Source organism: Salmo trutta, chromosome 3 (assembly GCF_901001165.1).
Source record: "Salmo trutta chromosome 3, fSalTru1.1, whole genome shotgun sequence".
Classification (NCBI taxonomy): domain Eukaryota; kingdom Metazoa; phylum Chordata; class Actinopteri; order Salmoniformes; family Salmonidae; genus Salmo; species Salmo trutta.
The window spans coordinates 55624470-55646944 of record NC_042959.1 but is presented as its reverse complement, the minus strand read 5'-3'; the positions used below and the strand labels follow the sequence as shown (position 1 = coordinate 55646944).

The 22475-nt window shown below is 46.7% G+C and overlaps 1 protein-coding gene across 1 annotated transcript in view; it reads left to right on the top strand.

The window, feature by feature from the left end:
• The window catches only part of LOC115179618 (neural-cadherin-like), a 114230-nt gene that overhangs the window by 61715 nt on the left and 30040 nt on the right, over window positions 1-22475 (top strand). The window contains exons 5-12 of the mRNA XM_029741252.1: window positions 2621-2732; window positions 9331-9580; window positions 10538-10680; window positions 11940-12112; window positions 12831-12999; window positions 13167-13337; window positions 14411-14583; window positions 18987-19154. Coding sequence (XP_029597112.1) covers window positions 2621-2732; window positions 9331-9580; window positions 10538-10680; window positions 11940-12112; window positions 12831-12999; window positions 13167-13337; window positions 14411-14583; window positions 18987-19154 — 1359 coding nt within the window. The remainder of the gene's footprint in view (window positions 1-2620; window positions 2733-9330; window positions 9581-10537; window positions 10681-11939; window positions 12113-12830; window positions 13000-13166; window positions 13338-14410; window positions 14584-18986; window positions 19155-22475) is intronic.

Here is a 22475-nt window from a genome sequence, read left to right as displayed (position 1 = left end):
GTCCTAACCCCTTGTTTGGCTTCAGTTTCCTTTCCCACAAGGGCAGTTGAGGTAAGCTGTTGTGAAACTGGCGTATTGGAATCCCCCGGGGCGGCCATCTTTGTTTGTCAGATGTTCACATCCACTGATTGAGTTGTTTAGATGGACTTGGCAACCAGGCAGGACCCTGTGGCCAACGTGTGCCTGGCAACCAGGCAGGACCCTGTGGCCAACGTGTGCTGGACACAGAGGAACGCTTTGGCACCACAAACACACACACACAAACAAACATGTACAACGTGAGTAGACAAACACAGAAACTCTTGCATGCATTAAACACAGAAGTAACAGTGCACAAGTACAGACACAACACACACCAACATAAACAGGCTCCGCAATCTGGCAATAAGCTGGGCACCAGTCACGGTCACCTTCCTCTGTCCAAAACTCACACCATCTGTGGTCAAGACCTCAATCCGTTTGCTCTCTCTCCCTATCTTTATGTCTTTCCTCTCACTGTCTCTCTCTGCCTCTGTTTCTCTCTCTCTCTGCTATCATTAATACCAGCCCATGGGGTAGGAGTATGAAGAGGAGCAGGCATCCCATAGAGTTCCATGTCTCTTTCCCTCTCTCTCCTCCCCATCTCTCTCCGCTCCCAGCTTCTCCTCCTAATCTTCCTTAAGCACTTGTACTAGCTCTTATTATCACTAATACTCTCACTTTCTGCCACGCACACAGACACACACACACACAACACACACACAAACACACAAACACACACACATACACAGTACGGCAGCAGTATGAGACCAGGCTCCTGTTGGACCAGGCGCACAGTGTGTGTGGGGGCTCTCCAAGAGGGTCTTAACAGACAGGGTGTTTTTCTAACAGGGATTGGGATTCCCAGGGAGTGCTGGTGATTAGGTATGAGTGAGAGGGGGATCCAGTCTGCCGGGTTTGGAGGAGTGGAGAGAGGGAGGGCTTCATAGTGTTACCCACAGGTTAGAACGTAGAAATAGTGGCTAGAATGGACAGCTCTCTGTTTTAAATCAGCCTGATTGAATTGATGCACTAGTGGAAGAGTCAGACATTTTGTGTCAGTCTATTGATGCCACGCATAACCTTATTGTTTGGAGTTTGGAGTTATTGTTGTCTTTGGGGCGAATCCTAACTTCCACATAAGTCGAATTTTCACTTAGTCTCGCATTGACATCAAGTTTGGATTTCAATTTGTGGCCTCCCGAGTGGAGCAGCAGTCTAAGGCATTGCATCTCAGTGCTAGAGGCGTCACTACAGACCCTGGTTCGATCCCGGGCTATATCACAACGGGCCATGATCGGGAGAACCATGAGGTAGCGCACAATTTGCCCAGTGTCACCCGAGTTGGACGAGGGTTTGGCCTACCAGGATTTCCTTGTCCCATCGCGCTCGAGCGACTCCTTGTGGCGGGCCGGGCGCCTGCAAGCTGACTTCAGTCGCCAGCTGGATGGTGTTTCCTCCTACACATGCGGCTGGCTTCCGGGTTAAGCGAGCAGTGTGTCAAGAAGCAGCGGGCCTTGGCATGGTCGTGTTTCGGAGGACGTATCGCTCTCTCCCGAGTCCGTATGGGAGTTGCAGTGATGGGACAAGACTGTAACTACCAATTGGATATAACTTAAAATCTGTAAAAGTACAAAAAAAAGGATTTCAATTTGCTTCAGATTTTGAAGGTTTGTCAAATATGGTGTTGGAGTTTTTGCATTTTCAAAGTTCCATTGAAGTTTGTGTTAGTTCCTTCATTTCAGACTGACAGTGTGAGAGTTGATGTGAGTGTGTTGAGTGTGTTAGCCTAGTCATGGTTCCATGCTGGGGCCCACGCTGGCTTCTCCAGCCCCCTGTCTGCCATGCCTGTCTGCCATGCCTGCTCTGTGTGCCCACCTCTCTCCCCGTTGGGAGCAGCAGTCTACCCCCTGGCACGGCTGGTCCCCAGAGATAACACCCCCATGTGGGAGACTGGAGGGGAGGATCCAGCATGACTAACACTACTCAGGGAACCTCTGGACTACCCCTCCTCTCTTTACCTCTCTCACACTCTTTCCCTATCTATCTCTCTAACTCAATCTCTACCACCATCTTGCCCTATCATTATCTATCTTTTCCTCTTTCTGCCCCCCCCTTTCTTTCTCTCTTTCGCTATCTTCCTAGTTTTTCTTTCTCTCTTTTTCTCTTCCCCCTTAATTATCTCTCTCTCTTCCTTACGCCTCAGGACTGTCATATTTACAGCTATAAAAAAATTATGTGTGTGTGCACAGAGATTCAGTGTAAATGTGAGTGCATGCATCTGTAAGAGTGAGTGTGTGTGTTTGCGTGCATACGCGTGCGCGTTTGTGTGATGTTGTGTTCCGCTTGGCCGGGGAGCGGCTCAGAGGGTTGGGCTGCAGCTGTGCCTGACTACCAGTAGGTCCTCGCCCTCCCACGCACTCATTTATATTAACCCAGCTAGCACGCCCGAGAAAACACACATACACACAAACACTTACATACACAATCACATATTGTGTAAATGACTGTCATCTGAAAGCTTCACACAAAGAAGAACTTCCATAGACACCAGCCCATCGCCGCTCCAAGTTAACCCTCTCTCCTCTGTCCTTCCCTATAGGTGGTGGTTCACATCACAGATGAGAATGACTGCACTCCAGAATTCCTCCATTCCATTTACAGCCGGGATAACATTCCCGAAGCCACCGCGCCTGGAACATCACTGCTACAAGGTGAGACATCGGTGGAGGTTCTATGTGGGACATAAAGTCCATAATGTACGTAGAGACACACACACAGACACACAGACAGAGAGACACACAGACAGAGACACACACAGACAGAGACACACACAGACAGAGACACACAGACAGAGACACACACACAGAGACACACAGATACACAGACAGAGAGACACACAGACAGAGACACACACACAGACACACAGACAGAGAGACACACACAGACACACAGACAGAGAGACACACAGACAGAGACACACAGACAGACAGAGACACACAGACAGACAGAGACACACAGACACAGAGACACACAGACACACAGAGACACACAGACACACAGAGACACACAGACACACAGAGACACACAGACAGAGACACACAGACACACAGACAGAGACACACAGACACACAGACAGAGACACACAGACACACAGACAGAGACACACAGACACACAGACACAAAGAGACACACAGACACACAGAGACACACAGAGACACACAGAGACACACAGAGACAGACAGACAGACAGACAGACAGACAGACAGACAGACAGACAGACAGACAGTACATAACAGACAGACAGTACATACAGTAACAGTGTATACAGTGCCTTCAGAAAGTATTCAGACCCCTTTACCGTAAATTCCGGACTATAAGCCGCAACTTTTTTCCCACGCTTTGAACCTCGCGGCTTAAACAATGATGTGGCTAATATATGGATTTTTCCCGCTTTCCATTTTTTTTTCTCCAAAAAAACACATTCTGTGACGTGCTCACTTTTTTGGCGGCATGAAGCTTTCATTAGACCAATGAAATTGCCGAACGGGTTAAGGTCAAACAACTTTTTTGTTTACTGTTTAGATTAAATCGAGCGCTCTCAAACTTCCCATCATTCTGATTACGGTAGTCATTTTGTCACCCTCATCATGGCAAAGACACGGAGAAATGCATATGATGCAGCTTTCAAGTTGAAGGCGATTGATCTGGCTGGAAAAGGAAATAGAGCTGCTGCACGGGAGCTTGGTCTTAATGAGTCGATGATAAGACGTTGGAAACAGCAGCGTGAGGAATTGACTCAAAATGACAACTAAAGCTTACTGCTAATTTTTTTGTTGTTGTTGTTACAAGCCCTGTTTCGTTAAAGCCTTATTATTTTTGTTACAAGCCGTGTTTCGTTAAAGCCTGTGTAAAGTTAATTTGTTTCAATGTACCGGTAGGCACCTGCGGCTTATAGACATGTGCGGCTTATTTATGTTCAAAATAATATATTTTTTTAAATTCAGTGGGTGCGGCTCATATTCAGGTGCTCTTAATAGTCTGGAAATTACGGTAATTTTTCCACATTTTGTTATGTTACAGCCTTATTCTAAGATGTATTAAATCGTTTTTTCCCCTCATCAATCTACACACAATACCCCATAATGACAAAGCAAAAATAGGATTTTAGACATTTTTGCTAATTTATATATAAAAAAATGAAATATAACATTTACATAAGTATTCAGACCCTTTACTCAGTACTTTGTTGAAGCACCTTTGGCAGCGATTACAGCATCGAGTCTTCTTGGATATGACGCTACAAGCTTGGCACACCTGTATTTGGGGAGTTTCTCCCATTCTTCTCTGCAGGTCCTCTCAAGCTCTGTCAGGTTGGATGGGGAGCGTTGCTGCACAGCTAATTTCAGGTCTCTCCAGAGATGTTCGATCAGGTTCAAGTCCGGGCTCTGGCTGGGCCACTCAAGGACATTCAGAGACTTGTCCCGAAGCCACTCCTGTGTTGTCTTGGCTGTGTGCTTAGGGTTGTTGTCCTATTGGAAGGTGAACATTCACCCCAGTCAGAGGTCCTGAGTGCTCTAGAGCAGGTTTTCATCAAGGATCTCTCTGTACTTTGCTCTGTACATCTTTGCCTCGATCCTGACTAGTCTCCCAGTCCCTCCCGATGAAAAACAACCCCACAACATGATGCTGCCACCACCATGCTTCACCGTAGGGATGGTGCCAGATTTCCTCCAGATGTGACGCTTGGCATTCAGGCCAAAGAGTTCAATCTTGGTTTCATCAGACCAGAAATCTTGTTTCTCATGGTCTGAGAGTCTTCAGGTGCCTTTTGGCAAACTCCAAACGGGCTGTCATGTGCCTTTTACTGAGGAGTGGCTTCCGTCTGACCACTCTACCACAAAGGCCTGATTGGTGGAGTGCTGCAGAGATGGTTGTCCTTCTGGAAGGTTCTCCCATCTCCACAGAGGAACTCTAGAGCTCTGTCAGAGTGACCATCAAGTTCTTGGTCACCTCCCTGACCCAAGGCCCTTCTCCCCCGAATGCTCAGTTTGGCCGGGCGGCCACTCTAAGAAGAGTTTTGGTGGTTCCAAATGTAACGATCGTCCAAAGGATTAGACCAAGGTGCAGCGTGGTGAGAGTTCATCTTTATTTTAAATTGGAACACTTAAACAAAATAATAAACAAATACAAATGACCGTCACGTCTTGCAGGCTAAATACGAGCAGTACAAAATCAAGATCTCACAAACACAGGTGGAAAAAGGCTGCCTAACTATGGCTTCCAATCAGAGACAACGATAGACACCTGCCTCTGATTGGAAACCATACCCGGCCAAAACATAGAAACTAACACATAGAATGCCCACCCCACACCCTGACCTAACCGCAGAGAAACAAACCCTCTCTCAGGTCAGGGCGTGACACCAAACTTCTTCCATTTAAGAATGATGGAGGCAACTGTGTTCTTGGGGACCTTCAATGCTGCATACATGTTTTGGTACCCTTCCCCAGATCAGTGCCTCAATACAATCCTGTCTCTGAGCTCTACGGACAATTCCTTCAACCTCATGGCTTGGTTTTTGCTCTGACATGCACTGTCAACTGTGGGACCTTATATAGGCAGGTGTGTGCCTTTCCAAATCATGTCCAATCAATTGAATTTACCACAGGTGGACTCCAATCAAGTTGTAGAAACATCTCAAGGATGATCAATGGAAACAGGATGCACCTGAGCTCAATTTCAAGTCTTATAGCAAAGGGGCTGAATTCTTATGTAAATAAGGTATTTCTGTTTTTTAAATGTAATTCATTTGCAAAAACATCTAAAAACCTCTTTTCACTTTGTCATTATAGGGCATTGTGTGTAGATTGCTGAGGATTATAATTTTTTTAATCCATTTTAGAATTAAGGCTGTAACGTAACAAAATGTGGAAAAAGTCAAGGTGTCTGAATACTTTCCGAAGGCACTGTAACAGACAGACAGACAGACAGACAGACAGACAGTAACAGACAGTGGGTGCTGCCCTCTGTGTGAGATGTTGATAGCCAGGCTTGGTTAGTGGACAGACACCCTGAGGGTTGAGGAGAGGGTGACCTCTACTAAAGGCTGGCCATAATGGAATGGGCTGCTCTTATCACCCTGCCTGTCCCAGACCTGATCCTATCACAGTAATTGAAAGGGTTTTACGCCCACTCACAATGGATGACTTTGTGCCATGGTTTAACCACCGGCTACTATTTTATAGAGGAAGGGAAGGGAGGAGTGGGCAACCCTTTGGGAGGTTAGATAGACGAGCGTGGGCTTTGTGCCGTTCATGCACAGGTATGTTCAGTCAATGTGCTACCATGTCAGTGCATGCATCTTTGTCCCATTCTATGTGACCTCAACTCTATTGCACACGCCACACGTTAAATGCGAGACCGACAATGAGGTTGGCTTTGCTGCTTGTCACACTGCATTAGGTTCTGGGATCAAATGATCAATGCTAATGGCTAGCAGGCTAACAGCTAGCCTCCCTGGGAGTGCTTGAGCAGTCCTGTCCCACTGAGCCTTGAGGAGAGGAGGGAGAGGAGGAGACAACCCATTTTTCAAGTGCGTGCTTGTGTGTGTGTGTGTGTGTGTGTGTGTGTGTGTGTGTGTGTGTGTGTGTGTGTGTGTGTGTGTGTGTGTGTGAGCCAGCGAGAAGAGAATGGCCGAATTGCTTACCAGCCTTTAATTCTGTCTTTGTTCTCAGCTAAAGCCAATCGGCTTAAGCGAGGGATGGAGAAAATACAGAGACAAAAAGAAAAGAGAGAACGAGAGAGTAAGACAGGATGATCTAGTGGCCGCAGCATGCTTTCTGAAGCAGATGCACACGTTGGCATGGGCCCGGCTGTGTGTGTGTCTCTGTGTGTGTGTCTGTGTGTGTCTCTGTGTGTCTGTGTGTTTGTCTCTGTGTGTCTGTGCATGTGCTTATGAAAATTCAATTATGGTGAATATGCAGCTTTTTTGCATATTGCCATGTCGACAGACGCGCCTGTCACTCTGTGTCACTCACTCACGCAGTGGAGACTCCCCCTGCATGCAGAGCGTGTGTGTGTGTGTGTGTGTGTGTGTGTGTGTGTGTGTGTGTGTGTGTGTGTGTGTGTGTGTGTGTGTGTGTGTGTGTGTGTGTGTGTGTGTGTGTGTGTGTGTGTGTGTTTGTAGTATTTGTATGTGAATGGATAGTTTGATTTCAAACTTTAGAATGGATAGTTTGATTTCAAGCTTTAGAATGGATAGTTTGATTTCAAACTTTAGAATGGATAGTTTGATTTCAAGCTTTAGAATGGATAGTTTGATTTCAAACTTTAGAATGGATAGTTTGATTTCAAACTTTAGAATTGATAGTTTGATTTCAAACTTTAGAATGGATAGTTTGATTTCAAGCTTTAGAATGGATAGTTTGATTTCAAACTTTAGAATGGATAGTTTGATTAAAAGCTTTAGAATGGATAGTTTGATTTCAAGCTTTAGAATGGATAGTTTGATTAAAAGCTTTAGAATGGATAGTTTGATTAAAAGCTTTAGAATGGATAGTTTGATTAAAAGCTTTAGAATGGATAGTTTGATTAAAAGCTTTAGAATGGATAGCTTGATTAAAAGCTTTAGAATTGATAGTTTGATTAAAAGCTTTAGAATGGATAGTTTGATTAAAAGCTTTAGAATTGATAGTTTGATTAAAAGCTTTAGAATGGATAGTTTGATTTCAGATGCCGCGAGAGAAAAAAACTGAGAAAGAGGTGAGCATGAGGGAAAGAGAGAGTCAGGAGAAAGAGATAAGGATAGAGAGAGAAAGATAGAGAGAGGGGGATGATTATTGTTGTTTACCTTAAGTCAGGATTAGTCTATAAATTGGGCCTTGGTTTTTAATGGAAACTAGCAGTGAGTGACGGGTAAATCTGCCTCTCCAATTATCTAGCCGAAATGTCTCAGGAAGGATTTAGCAGAGTAGGGAGGCGAACAAACTACCTCTCCCCCCCCCCCCCCCCCCCCCCCCACACACACACATACACACAAACACTCACACACAAACCCCTCAGCTAGCCAGAATCGCACGCCTAGCCTCTCCCCATATTCCTATGTTTAATTTAGCTTCCGCTGCAACTCCAATACTCCTGCCTATGCATTAAAAATGCTATTAGGTAGCCTGAAGATATATTATATTAGTCTGTGTATATTTAATGAACCTTCTGTTTCAATCCTGGCCTTAAGCTCCCCTTCTCTCACACACATGAACACACACACACACACACACACACAAACGCACACATGAACACACCCATACATACACACACTCTCTCTCGCTCGAACACACCCCCCCCTCCGCAACAGGTTCATGTGTGAGTGAGAGAGGTAAAGAGATAGAGGGAGGAAGAGGGAGAAGTAGAAAGAGATGATGGAATGATGAGAGATGGAAGAGAAGCAGTGAGTCAGCCAGTATACAACTGCTCATTTGCGTCATTCTGTGTACACGTGGGCGTGAGCATTTCTACATGCACGTGTGTACATTAACACACACTTGTCTGTGTGTGGAACACACGCTCTCTCTTGCCCTAAGGGCTAATTCATTAGAACTGGGCTCTGGCTCTTTGGCTAATGACAGCATAGCCTTCTTGAAGTTGGACTGTTTGATGTGGGCCTGTCAACAGCATGACTCTAGTCTAACACTAGGCAGTACCCAGTACATACAGTAGGTCTACAGTACAGCTAGTGTTATCACACACACTTCATACACCACTGGCCTCCAATATATCTCTTTTATTCACACTGGCTCTTTTAACACCACAGACGGCTTAAATTAACCTACTGTACAATGGCAAGGAGCTGGGAAGGGGGGGAGGGAAGGGGGGGAGGGAGGGAAGGGGGGGGGAGGTTGGAAGACTGCTTTAAGTCGTTAAGACTAATGTTTGTCGCTCTGGATAAGAGCATCTGTTAAATGACTAAGATGTGAAAAATGTCAAATGTAAGGCTACACACACAGACTACTAGATAAATGTTTACCAAAGTGTGTGTGTGTGTGTGTGTGTGTGTGTGTGTGTGTGTGTGTGTGTGTGTGTGTGTGTGTGTGTGTGTGTGTGTGTGTGTGTGTGTGTGTGTGTATAGGCATACACCCACATTGGCCACTGAGTATTTCTGTTGGTGATTTCCTTCTTTGCAAAACTGGAATAATGATTTCCAATGTGTACAAGCTGATTATAAAGATAATGACTCTTCCTCCTGTCTTTCTCCTGTCTTCCTCCTGTCTTCCTCTTCTCATCCTCCTGTCTCCTTCCTGTCTTCCTCTCTAGTTCTAGCGAGGGACTGTGACACAGGGCTCAACTCAGAGCTCTCCTACTTCATCCAGAGTCCCGACTTTGCCATCTCTTCCAGGGGCGTGGTCAGCCCCAGCCAACGGTTGGACTACGAGCGGCCCAATCACATGTATGAGTTTGTGGTGGTTGCCGTGGACAACGGGACTCCACCCCGCACCGGGACCGCCTCCATCCGGTTCAGAATGGCCAATACCAACGATGAGGCTCCCATCTTCTCTCAAGCTGTGTATGTTGTCCCTCTATCTGTTTCTCCCTCTCTAACTCCCCCTTTTCTCCTCTCATTTCTCCTCTCTTATCTTATGCCTCTGTGCTGGTTGGCTGCTCTTCCTCCCCCATTCATACACTCTCCCTCCCTTTTACTTGACTCTACACCCTCTACCAGTGGAAGTTGTTACTCAGAGCAGAATTCTATCCAGTTAGTCCCTGCCCCCCTTCCATCACACACACAACCATACACACACACACACACACACACACACACACACACACACACACACACACACACACAACTCCCTCTTTAGTCCTATGAGGTGGCATTTGGCTAGCGTAGCCACAGACAGAGCGAACCATTTGGAGCCATGCAGAGATATAGCAGCGTGCCAACAGTGACACACTAGCACACAGAGAGGGACACAGTGAGACTTTAGCCCTGCCACATGCCTACAGAGGATGGGCCAATTCATTAAACATGGTGTGTGTGTGTATGTGTGTGTGTGTATGTGTGTGCTCCCCTTCTCTGGGGCAGGACTAGTCCATGGTACCAGAAGAGACGCTTCAGAGGGCTGGGGAGGGAAACAGATGGTTGGGTTTGGGGATCTTCCTGAGCTACAGCAGGTTCTCTCTCTCATCCCTCTTTTCCTCTCATCCTCTGCAAAAATACGTATTGAAGAAATTAAAAAATGATGAAAGAAAATACATGCACATTAAATGTAATGCCAATTACATAATATAATAATAATGACTGTATGAATATTTGTTTTATAAATCTCTCTCTCTCTCTTCCCTCTCTCTCTCCCTCTCTCTTTTTTCTTTCCTTCTTTCTTTCTATCTATCTATCTATCTATCTATCTATCTATCTATCTATCTATCTATCTATCTATCTATCTATCTATCTATCTAATCTCTCTCTCTCTCTGTCCCTCCCTCCCTCCCTCCCTTCCTCCCTCCCTCCCTCTGTCTGCAGCTATAAGACGTTCTTGTCAGAGGATGCTGGTCCTGACACTCTGGTTGCCATTGTCCACGCCAATGACCCTGATGGAGACGGGGTCTCTTACGCCATCACTGGGGGCAACGAGGACAGTAACTTTGAGCTGGACAACCAGAAGGGTGCGTAGAGTTGACAGTGTTGTGTTTCCAAGGGTTTGTGTAAGACTGGGTGCAGGGGCTTGTATGGAGAAGGACTGGGGAAGGTATAACATAGTGGTCCTATAGTAAGGCATTCAGACACACATGAAAACACAGGCAGACAAACGGACAGTCATATGCATGTATGGAGATAAACAGACATTCTTAAACCCTAACGCATAAATACAGAGCTCTAACATGCACATACACTAATTCAGAAGGAGAAAAAACAAGAATACGCCTGGACGCACACACACACACACACACACACACACACGCACACACACACACATGCACACACACACACATACTTGTTATTCAGATTAGCTTGTGTTGCTGTGGTAACTTCAATTGGGGATCAAGCTCAATGCTAGGCCAGCGGGAACCTAAATCTCTAACAAGAACCCCCTCTACTCTCACACACACTTCAGAGTCATACTTTCCCAGCACAAACCCTTTTATTTTCCTGTTCATCTCTGTTTGTCTTTGTGGACTCCATGTAAATAGATGTTTTGAGTCCGTCTCCTTTTGTGTGTGTGTGTGTGCATGTGTTTGTACGTGTATGTGTGTTTGTATGTGTTTGTATTTAAGTCTCTCAATCTCTCTGTGTACTGGCTTTCACACTTTCCTCACAGTCGAGTCTCTCTACGTCTGCGTCGGCAATCTTCTGGTTATCGTTTGTTTACAAGAGCCCTCTCTCGCCTCCGAGGTGGAAACACTGACTAATGCTTAAGCCCCCTGCCATCCTTATCACCAGCCCCGCACTGCACTGCCTCTCCACCACACAGCCTATTACGGCCACACACACACACACACACACACACACACACACACACACACACACACACACACACACACACACACACACACACACACACACACACAAAGATGTCCTTTGGCTTTTTCCACTGTTACCGAGGGGAAAAGTTGTCACTTCAAAGACTTAAGCTGCATTTTTATGTATTTTTCTCTCGGTACTTTGGTAGACATAGTTACTTATTTATTTGTGAGGAATCTGCATTGGAGAAATGTGTCAAAAGATGTAGGGTCCTAAAGGGCTTGTTGTAGGGGATTGTAAAGGGTGGGGGCTTGGGGTAAAATATTTCCCCCCTTTGTAGTTAAAGCTACGTTTTGAGTGTTGGTTTGATTGTTTGTGTGCATGTAGTAGGCTTGTCTGTTTGACAAGACTGCAATATGTGCTATAGTAACAAAGATGGCTGCCATGGTCTCTCTCTCTCTAGGCATCATCAAACTGCGGCGGAGCCCCCCTCCTATCCTGCGTGGCCCCCAGTACATCCTCAACATTACCGCCACTGATGACAACGCGGCAGACGGACCCTATCCCCTCAGTAACTCCGCCCAGGTCATAGTGGGCATCAACGACATCAACAACAACAAGCCTGTCTTTGAAGAGGTGAGGGAAGGGGGGCATTGGACACATTATGGGTGTGTGTGAAGCCTGTGTGCTGCTCGAAAAATAGATGAGCGATGAGGCATATAAAGTTGCAGTGGAGATGAAAACAAGAGAGAGAGGGGCAAAGAGCGAGAAAGACTGATAGCGAGTAAGCGATAAGGAGAGAGAGAGAGAGAGAGAGAGAGAGAGAGAGAGAGTAACATAGTGACTGAGGGAGGAGAGGCAGCACTAGGGGTGAGAGAGATGACAGAAAGAGAGAGAGGAACATGCCAAGTTGCCAGTTTGAAGTTTTGAAGACAGCTGGTGTTCTCCTCGGCGGCAGAACTCCACTCCACTGCAGTCCTGAACACTCCAGGGTCAGACCAGAATCCCCTCTTAGCATAGCTCAGATCAGCTCAGCGCGGTTCGTCCCCAAAGATGAATATTTCAGCAGGGACTTGCCCACAGGGTCAGTGGGTTCCTACACGGGAGGAGGAGTGCTAAGTGTGCAAAATCTGGCAACCCGTTAGATTTGGCAACTCCTTGCTCCCCATGTCATGCGTGTTAACTAGTCTTATCGTGATGGATGTTGAATGCTGGCTGGGGTAGTCACAGTCCATCTGTGCTGGTTGACCAGTGTGTCCCATTGGCTACTGGTCATTTTTAATTGGGACTTACTTTTACAACTGACAAATGCAGCATCAATGCCATAAGTGCTGTGTGTACTCTGCCCCCTCAGTGCCATAACTACAGCGTCAACGCCGGTGTCCTGGAGAACCAGCCCCCTGGGACATTTGTCCTGCGCGTTCACGCCCTCGACGCAGACATGGGGGTCAACGGAGAGGTCAAATACGGGATCATGCACCGAGACGGAACATCATCCGGCTTCGTCATCAACCCTGACACAGGTTAGAGTACAGACTACAGTCAAACCGTATCAGAACATCTCTAATTCATTACTGTGGAATGGCTGACTGTACGTATCTAGAGGTAATCAGTAACATTCAGTAAAATACAGTGTGTGTGTGTGTGTGTGTGTGTGTGTGTGTGTGTGTGTGTGTGTGTCTGTCTCCAGGTGTGATCAGCACCACAGTGAGTTTCGACCGCGAGCGCCAGAGAGAGTACGCCCTGTCTGTCACGGCGACAGACCTGGCCCAGGAGCCCCTCATCGGCATCTGCCAGATCACCATCCTCATCGCCGACCAGAACGACAACGACCCCAAGTTTGAGAACAGCCGCTACCAGTGTAAGGGTCACCTCCGTCACTCCTCCGTCACCTCCGTCACACCTTGGATCATCTCCGTCATGCTCATCATTTCACCTCTGTCCTTCTCCTGTTTGGTTCAGACAATTTCATTATCAAATGTGCCTGTTGGTCTTGCCTTGTCCAATACATTAAGTCATCTTATCAAGGTATTATAAAAGTATTATTTTGGCTGCTGTCTTTTAATCCCCCAATACCAAATATGGTTGTTTAGTGTTGAGTGGTGCTTAGGGGAACCAGTGTTCTTGCTAAGGGTTGCCCTGCCATAGACACAAAGGGACTGTCCCCTTATCCAAGCTTCCCTCTCCCCTCCTCCACACCTCTCCAACAAGTGCTTACTAAGCCCTTTGCTCGATATTCCACCAGGAATGAAAACGTTATTCCATTCTAAAGAACAACAGAGGAAATTAGTTCAACCCGTCCCCCTTAAAATCATGTTTAAGGCCAGGGTACCAGGGATTTGTCCGTTCATGTGAGAGTTCCCTCCCTCACCTTGTTGTGCCAAGTGTAGTTTAAGGTCAAAGGTCAAGTCAAAACTGTGCTTGCTCAGCAATGTCCAACAGCTCAAGGACCCAATGTCCTCTTATCCCAGTCCAATGACACTAGTTTGTAGCTTCTGTGTTGTCTTAACAGTTTTCAAGGTAAAGCAATATTGTGAAAGGTAAGACTTAGCAGCCCCCCTGAAGTCCCAATCAACCATATGCTGATGTATATATTAAATCACAGTTAATCCTGGAAAGCTTTTAAGACTGATGAAAACGTCGCCGCCTCCCTGCTCTCCGGAGTCCGTGTTTGTTTACCATGTGTGCAAATATGTGTGTTGATAAGCCCCATGTCAGAATCCCTTTTATCACATTAGAACAAGACTGTTGGAGTGGCTTATTAACTATTTAACAGGGAGACTGAAATGTTTCTAGGACATGCATTTATTTCTGGTCTCTGTGACTGAAATGCGTGGTTCAGCCGGAAATTGCCACCACTGTTGTTGTTATTGCTCTTGTTGATGTTGTTTGTTGTCTGCGGCGATGTTGATGTGTTAACCCTTCATGTGGCAGACTTCCTGCGCGAGGACACGCCGGTGGGGACTAGCTTCCTGCGAGCAGCGGCACACGATGATGACCAGGGGAGTAACGCAGCTATCGCCTACTCTCTGTCCCGTCAGCAGCCGGCCTACCTGCACATCAACCCTAGCACAGGCTGGGTGTACGTCAACCACCCCATCTCACAGGTGTGTGTTTGTGTGTTGTGTGTGTGTTTGGTGTGCGTGTGTGTGTGTCTTCTCCTACCTTCTCCCCCAGTACCTCTTCTCTATGCACTGCAGGGGAATCCTCAACCCGCTGGTCCAGTACAGGTGTTTTTACAGCCTCCTGCACTCCCCCGTGTGTGTGTGTGTGTGTGTGTGTGTGTGTGTGTGTGTGTGTGTGTGTGTGTGTGTGTGTGTGTACAGCACCCCCATTTGCTCCCTCCCTCCAAGTGTCTGTATGTGTGTACAACACCCCCCTTCGCTCCCTGTGTGTGTGTGTGTGTGTGTGTGTACAGCACCCCCCTTCGCTCCCTGTGTGTGTGTGTGTGTGTGTGTGTGTGTGTGTGTGTGTGTGTGTGTGTGTGTGTGTGTGTGTGTGTGTGTGTGTGTGTGTGTGTGTGTGTGTGTGTGTGTGTGTGTGTACACTATACACCTATGCTTCCCACTGGCCTGATATCATCCACTGAGACTGCTGCACGCTCTCCCTGCCTCCCTCTGTGCATTTTAAACATGGCAAGTCTGTAATAACAACAATGCCCCAGTCTCTCTATATGTGTGTATTATATGTGTATATATAGCACTATGTATCTTACCCACAGCCTGAGGAAGCATTGTATTCACACATGCATAAATTTATTTACGTGTGTCTGTGTGGATGCGTGTGTGTGTTCGTGCACGTTTATTTCCGACGTTTGGCTGTCTCCCTCCAGACAGAGGGGAGTTGACACCGTGCAGTAACGTTAAATTTGTAGGGTTTGTCGACGCTGAGCTCTCTTTCTATTGTTTCGCTGTCTTCCTCATCGCTCTCGTGCGCTCTCTTGTTTTCTGGTTTTCCTTCATTCTCTACGTCTTCTGTTTCCTGGTCTCTCTCGCTGTATTCTCTTCATGTATTCTTGTCTTTGATGTGGTTAGTCATTACAGTTTGCTAGCTTAACTGTTTGTCAGTATTCACAGCTTATTATACTGTATGTAGGCCTACAACTGTTCATTGTATGCCATTGTTTAAAAGTGAATATCCTCTGTAAGATTTTACAGTTGAAGTCGGAAATGTACATACACCTTAGCCATTTAAACTCCGTTTTTCACAATTCCTGACATTTAATCTTAGTAAAAATTCTCTGTCTTAGACCAGTTAGGATCACCACTTTATTTTAAGAATGTGAAATGTCAGAATAATAGTAGAGAGAATTATTTATTTCAGCTTTTATTTCTTTCATCACATTCCCAGTGGGTCAGAAGTTTACATACACTTAATTAGTATTGGGTAGCATTGCCTTTAAATTGTTTAACTTTGGTCAAACATCTCGGGTAGCCTTCCACAATCTTCCCACAAAAAGTTTGATTAATTTTGTCCCATTCCTCCTGACAGAGCTGGTGTAACTGAGTCAGGTTTGTAGGCCTCCTTGCTCTCACACGCCTTTTCAGTTCTGCCCACAAATGTTCTGTAGGATTGAGGTCAGGGCTTTGTGATGGCCACTCCAATACCTTGACTTTTTTGTCCTTAAGCCATTTTGCCACAACTTTGGAAGTATGCTTGGGGTCATTGTCCATTTGGAAGACCCATTTGCGACCAAGCTTTAACTTCCTGACTGATGTCTTGAGATGTTGCTTCAATATCCACATAATTTTCCTACCTCATGATGCCATCTATTTTGTGAAATGCTCCAGTCCCTCCTGCAGCAAAGCACCCCCACAACATGATGCTGCCACCCCCGTGCTTCACTCCAAACATAACGATGGTCATTATGGCCAAACTGTTCTATTTTTGTTTCATCAGACCAGAGGACATTTCTCCAAAAAGTACGATCATTGTCCCCATGTGCAGTTGCAAACTGTAGTCTGGCTTTTTTGTCACGGTTTTGGAGCAGTGGCTTCTTCTTTGCTGAGCTGCCTTTCAGGTTATGTCGATATAGGAATAGTTTTATTGTGGATATAGATATTTTTGTTTCCTCCAGCATCTTCACAAGGTCCTTTGCTGTTGTTCTGGGATTGATTTGCACTTTTCGCACCAAAGTACGTTCATCTCTAGGAGACAGAACGCGTCTCCTTCCTGAGCGGTATGACGGCAGCGTGGTCCCATGGTGTTTATACTTGCGTACTATTGTTTGTACAGATGAACATGGTACCTTCAGGCGTTTGGAAAATGCTCCCAAAGATGAACCAGACTTGTGGAGGTCTACAAATGTTTTTCTGAGGTCTTGGCTGATTTCTTTTGATTTTCCCATGATGTCAAGCGAAGAGGCACTGAGTTTGAAGGTAGGCCTTGAAATTCATCCACAGGTACACCTCCAATTGACTCAAATGATGTCAATTAGCCTATCATAAGCTTCTAAAGCCATGACATAATTTTCTGGAATTTTCCAAGCTGTTTAAAGGCACAGTCAACTTCTGACCCACTGGAATTGTGATACAGCGAATTATAAGTGAAATAATCTGTCTGTAAACAATTGTTGGAAAAATGACTTGTGTCATGCACAAAGTAGATGTCCTAACCAATTTGCTAAAAACTATAGCTTGTTAACAAGAAATTTGTGGAGTGGTTGAAAAACGAGTTTTAATGACTCCAACCTAAGTGTATGTAAACTTCCGACTTCAACTGTATGTATGGAATCAATAGTAACTCTGGTGAATTTGGCCATAAGATTGATATCAACTGTGATATATGTCGGGTAGAGCTATGTTGCCATTGTAGGTCTTACATTGTTAGAATCTCTCTCGCTCTCTCTTTCTTTCTCTCTCTCTCTCTCACGCTCTCTCTCTCTCTCTCCCTCCCCCATTCTGCTTCAGCTGAGAATGAGAAAGGGAGAGGGGGGAGAGGGTAAGAAAGAGGGGGGAAGGTGGGAGGCTTGAGGTTAGGTTCTAGGTGACCCGTACCAACTAGTGAAATATTCATGCCTGATTCACATCCGACACCTTTTAGCTCTTAAGTCTGGTCTCCATCTAGAGTTGACACAGATGAGGTTTGACAGGACCGCTGAGGTTTGACTGGACCGCTGAAGTTTGACTGGACCGCTGAGGTTTGACTGGACCGCTGAGGTTTGACTGGACCGCTGAGGTTTGACTGGACCGCTGAGGTTTGACAGGACCGCTGAGGTTTGACAGGACCGCTGAGGTTTGACTGGACCGCTGAGGTTTGACAGGACCGCTGAGGTTTGACTGGACCGCTGAGGTTTGACAGGACCGCTGAGGTTTGACAGGACCGCTGAGGTTTGACAGGACCGCTGAGGTTTGACAGGACCGCTGAGGTTTGACAGGACCGCTGAGGTTTGGGGGCGGGGTTAGGGGGGTTATCGTGATGGACCTGTTGGTTTCCTTCTTTCTTCCTTACTCCCGTCCTTGTGTCTGATTTGCGGTGCCCCCCCCCCCCCCCCCCCCGCACTCTCACTGTTTGAGTGAGTGTGTGTGTCAGAGAACATTGCTCAGCAGAGACCTAGCACACGTCAGGTAGAGTTATCCACCCTGTCAGGACAGAGACAACCACAACCGTCTCCTTTTCCCTACTCTCTTCATTCCCCACCCTCTTTTGTCCCTATTTCTCCCTGACTCTGTGTGCATGTCTGGATGTCTGCATGTTATGTATATATTTATAATGTGCCTTGGTTTGTGCCTGGGTTTGTGCCTGGGTTTGTGCCTGGATTTGTGTGTGTATTTGCATGTGTGCATGTGTGTATCATAGAAAAGCCACCCTCTTTGTTCTCCAAATCCAACAACCTCCCAAAGTCAAATGAAGATGTGGAGGGAGTGACCCCATCTTCACCCTGTCACACAATGGACTTGTGAAGTCTCCCAGTTAATGTCCCATATAAATAATGTTGAATATTCCTCCACTTTAAATGTCAGCCCTTTCTCTCATCACGCTCTTCTCTTAGCAAGGATCTGTTTAACAAAGCTTTCACACTCCCCTCGCAGAGAATCATTTATCTGAATACCGTCATGTCAGTTGGAATGTCTCCTCTCTCATTGCTCTTTCTCTCTCTCTCTCCCTCCCTGTCTCTTTCTCTCTCTCTGTTTCTCGTTCTCTCTCTCTCCCTCCCTCTCTCTCTCCCTCCCTGTCTCTCTCCCTCTCTCTGTTTCTCGTTCTGTCTCTCTGTCTCTGTATCTCTGGCGTGATGTAAGGATGAACGACATCAGAGCAGTCTTCTGTAGACAGTAGGAAGGTGGTGGTTTAGAGGAGGAGGTCACTGGAAGGTCATGACACGGACTAAGTGGATAAGATTGTAAATATGATGCATCTGATCTGTTGCTTAGTGGATTGGAACAAACTGATGTAGACAGAGATAAAGACCTTCCAAGAGGGGGGGTCAGCCATGGGTTTTGTTCAGCTCCATATGCTTTCCATGTCTAACCTCCGTATCACCCCTCCTTCCTCTCTTCTATTTGTCGTCAAGACGTCGAGGATCAGCCAGCAGATCGTGGCCACGGACGGGGGCAACAGGAGCAGCTCTGTGGAGCTGACAGTCATCATCACCAACGTCCACAACCAGCCGCCCCAGTGGGAGCAGCTAGAGTACTGGGTCACCGTGCCCGAGAACAGAGTTCGCGACGCCAAGATAGTGGTGAGTGGACCTCATGGTGACCTGTTCCTTAACCAGGAGAGATGGTGTCTACTGACACTATGATATAAGGTCAATCACAACTATACATAGGTTTCTGGTAGTAGTGGTTGTGGTAGAGATGGTTCAATGCTCTACCAACTGCAACTTGGGGGAATGCTCCAAAATGATAGCCTAATGTCTTTCCAACTGACCAAGATAATAAAGACCCCTCAAAAGGAATTCCCCACCACATCAGCAGCTTGCCAATATAGTGGTGACTAGGCTACTATTAGTGCCTCCAGACAGACTGGCATCAACATCTCTAGGACCTTACTCCCTGTCGGAGGGGAAAGTGGTTCTTCTGAGACTATTCCCATCCGTGCGTTCCGCCTATTCATCAGGAAAGAGAGCCTTGAGGAGCGGTAGTAGAAAACGCACAACCATCAGCATGTTTAGCAGGGTACTTCGAAACCTTTCTGCCGAGGCGAGTTCACAACCCTGCTACAGTTCACCTGACGAAACTGAAACATCCCACTTTACCCCCGCCGCCTCCCTCCCAGTGCTTCTCCTCTTCCATCTTACCCCCGCCGCCTCCCTCCCAGTGCTTCTCCTCTTCCATCTTACCCCCGCCGCCTCCCCTCCCAGTGCTTCTCCTCTTCCATCTTACCCCCGCCGCCTCCCTCCCAGTGCTTCTCCTCTTCCATCTTACCCCCGCCGCCTCCCCTCCCAGTGCTTCTCCTCTTCCATCTTACCCCCGCCGCCTCCCCTCCCAGTGCTTCTCCTCTTCCGTCTTACCCCCGCCGCCTCCCTCCCAGTGCTTCTCCTCGTCCGTCTTACCCCCGCCGCCTCCCTCCCAGTGCTTCTCCTCGTCCGTCTTACCCCCGCCGCCTCCCTCCCAGTGCTTCTCCTCGTCCGTCTTACCCCCGCCGCCTCCCTCCCAGTGCTTCTCCTCTTCCATCTTACCCCCGCTGCCTCCCTCCCAGTGCTTCTCCTCGTCCATCTTACCCCCGCTGCCTCCCTCCCAGTGCTTCTCCTCGTCCATCTTACCCCCGCCGCCTCCCTCCCAGTGCTTCTCCTCGTCCATCTTACCCCTACTTCCATCCATGCCCGTCTTCATTTTGCACACGATTCAAAAGTATGCTACAAATGTTAAATGTAATGTTAGAAGATTTTCCCTGATAGTGTTTCCTTTAATAGTAGTGAGTCCGTTTTTGAAAAGGAGAGGGCGGAGGACGTATTGACGCTACTTTCGCCAAAATCATGTTCATTCACTCGCTTTGCTTCGCTTGTCGTTTTTGATAGCCTGTTTTTAAATATGCTCCCGGGCCCCTTTTTTTGACAACACCGAATTAGAATTGATCCCTCTATGGCAGGAGATGGCAGAAACGCAACGAGCCACCCAGTATCTGTGTCAGTGTCGACACGGGAGACAAAGGGAGCGAGGAGAGGAAAGGAGATAAAATTATACACCCTGTTAAGACTCTACAATGGTCTCTTATTGCCTCGGACCGTGCAACAGAGAGAGACGCTTAATTACTGTATTCATCTCCTGACAGCTCAGCTTGCTTCACTAGGAGAGAGAGAGAGAGAGAGAGAGAGAGAGAGAGAGAGAGAGAGAGAGAGAGAGAGAGAGAGAGAGAGAGAGAGAGAGAGAGAGAGAGAGAGAGAGAGAGAGAGAGAGAGAGAGAGAGAGAGAGAGAGAGAGAGAGAGAGAGAGAGAGAGAGAGAGAGAGAGAGAGAGAGAGAGAGAGAGAGAGAGAGAGAGAGAACGAGGTGCCACTCTAATCCACTAGAGGCTCTTTACATATTTTAACACAGACGTCTCCTTCAAAGTGGTTGTTCAGTGGAATTGGAAAAGAGTAAAGGCTGTGTCACATTCTCTCATTCTCTCTATTTCACACTTTCTCTCTCTGGAACCTGTTGGTCGATAGCCAGATGACCTTCAGGTCTCCCTCTCAGTCTTTCTCTCTCTCTCTCTCTCTCTCTCTCTCTCTCTCTCTCTCTCTCTCTCTCTCTCTGTCTTTCTCTCTCTCTTTCTCTCTCTGTCTCTCCATGTCTTTCTTGAACCCCTCTCTGGAACCGGTTGGTCGATGGCCAAAACTCTTTTTTTTCCCACCTCCACCCCCTTCTTCTCCTCTTCGTTGGTTCGTTCCGCCACCGAGGCGGCATTATTGCGGCTATGTAGATTGTTGTTTTAAATTTAGCAGGGCTAATATGATCTGTTAATTACATTGTTGCCGGGGATGAGAGACACGGATGCGGGGAAAAATCTCCATATCAATGAGGCCCTTCTCCTGTGGAGAGCCAGTAGGATGGGTGCTTTTGTCTCATCAGCGCTGTCAACGCACTTTCCTCCTCAGGCCTCTTTTTTGTTGTTGAGGATGTGTGGGGGTTGTTTTTGGGTCCATCTCTTTTTGAAGTGGAGTGATGGAGCATGAGGAGAGTGCCTTGTTGCTTACATACCCTGGGCTTATTCATTGGGGGGTGCAGCCTGTCAAAGATAGATCTGACACAAATCTTTGATGTGCTAAACACACATACATACTAGAAGTCACCCACTGCAATACACAAGGAATATGAAGCAGGTGAAAGGTTGACGACTGAACATGAACACGACCCTTTCTCTACACCAAAACATGCTCAAGGCCAGCCATTTAGCTTGACAGCAGTGAAGCTAATGCTACGCTAGGCTAGGCTAAGCTAGGCTACGTCTCTGATCCGCTTAGCCCCCAGACACCATTGATGTGTAATGAGATGATTTCTCATTAGAGCTAAGTCCGTGCCGCCTCAGCTTTAGGCTTTTTGCATTGTGCCATTGAGAGGACATGCTAGGCACCTCTGAACTGAAATGAGAGAAATTGAGTTTGTTGTCAATTGTTGACTTATTGAATTCAGATGGTCTTGAGCACTTTCTTATGAACATGAAAATATGGAAGATGATTCTAGTAAATGTTGGATGCATGTTGACATCTTATGGTCAAGCTTATGAGCCCTTTATAATGTTGTTCATGGATGCATTATGGCCTAGTTGGTACCATTCTTGACAACTTTATTAATGGCCACATTGAACCCATAAAGGTCAACTATTACTGTCTCGTCTGTCTCTTGTGCGGTGACTGTGCATGTGCCAAAGAGGCCGGTCCCAATGGGGCTCTGCATGTGGTCTCAAATGTCTTAGCTAAAAGAAGAACACACACCACTTTCCCTAGAGATCACCGAGCCCTGTATGAAAGGGTAGTGCTCTTCTGCTCTCAGCCCTTTCCTTCATTGATTTCTCTCTGCTTCTTTCTTTATATCTTTCCTCTCTTCTCTCCTCTGTCTCTCTCCCCCTCTCTCCCCCTC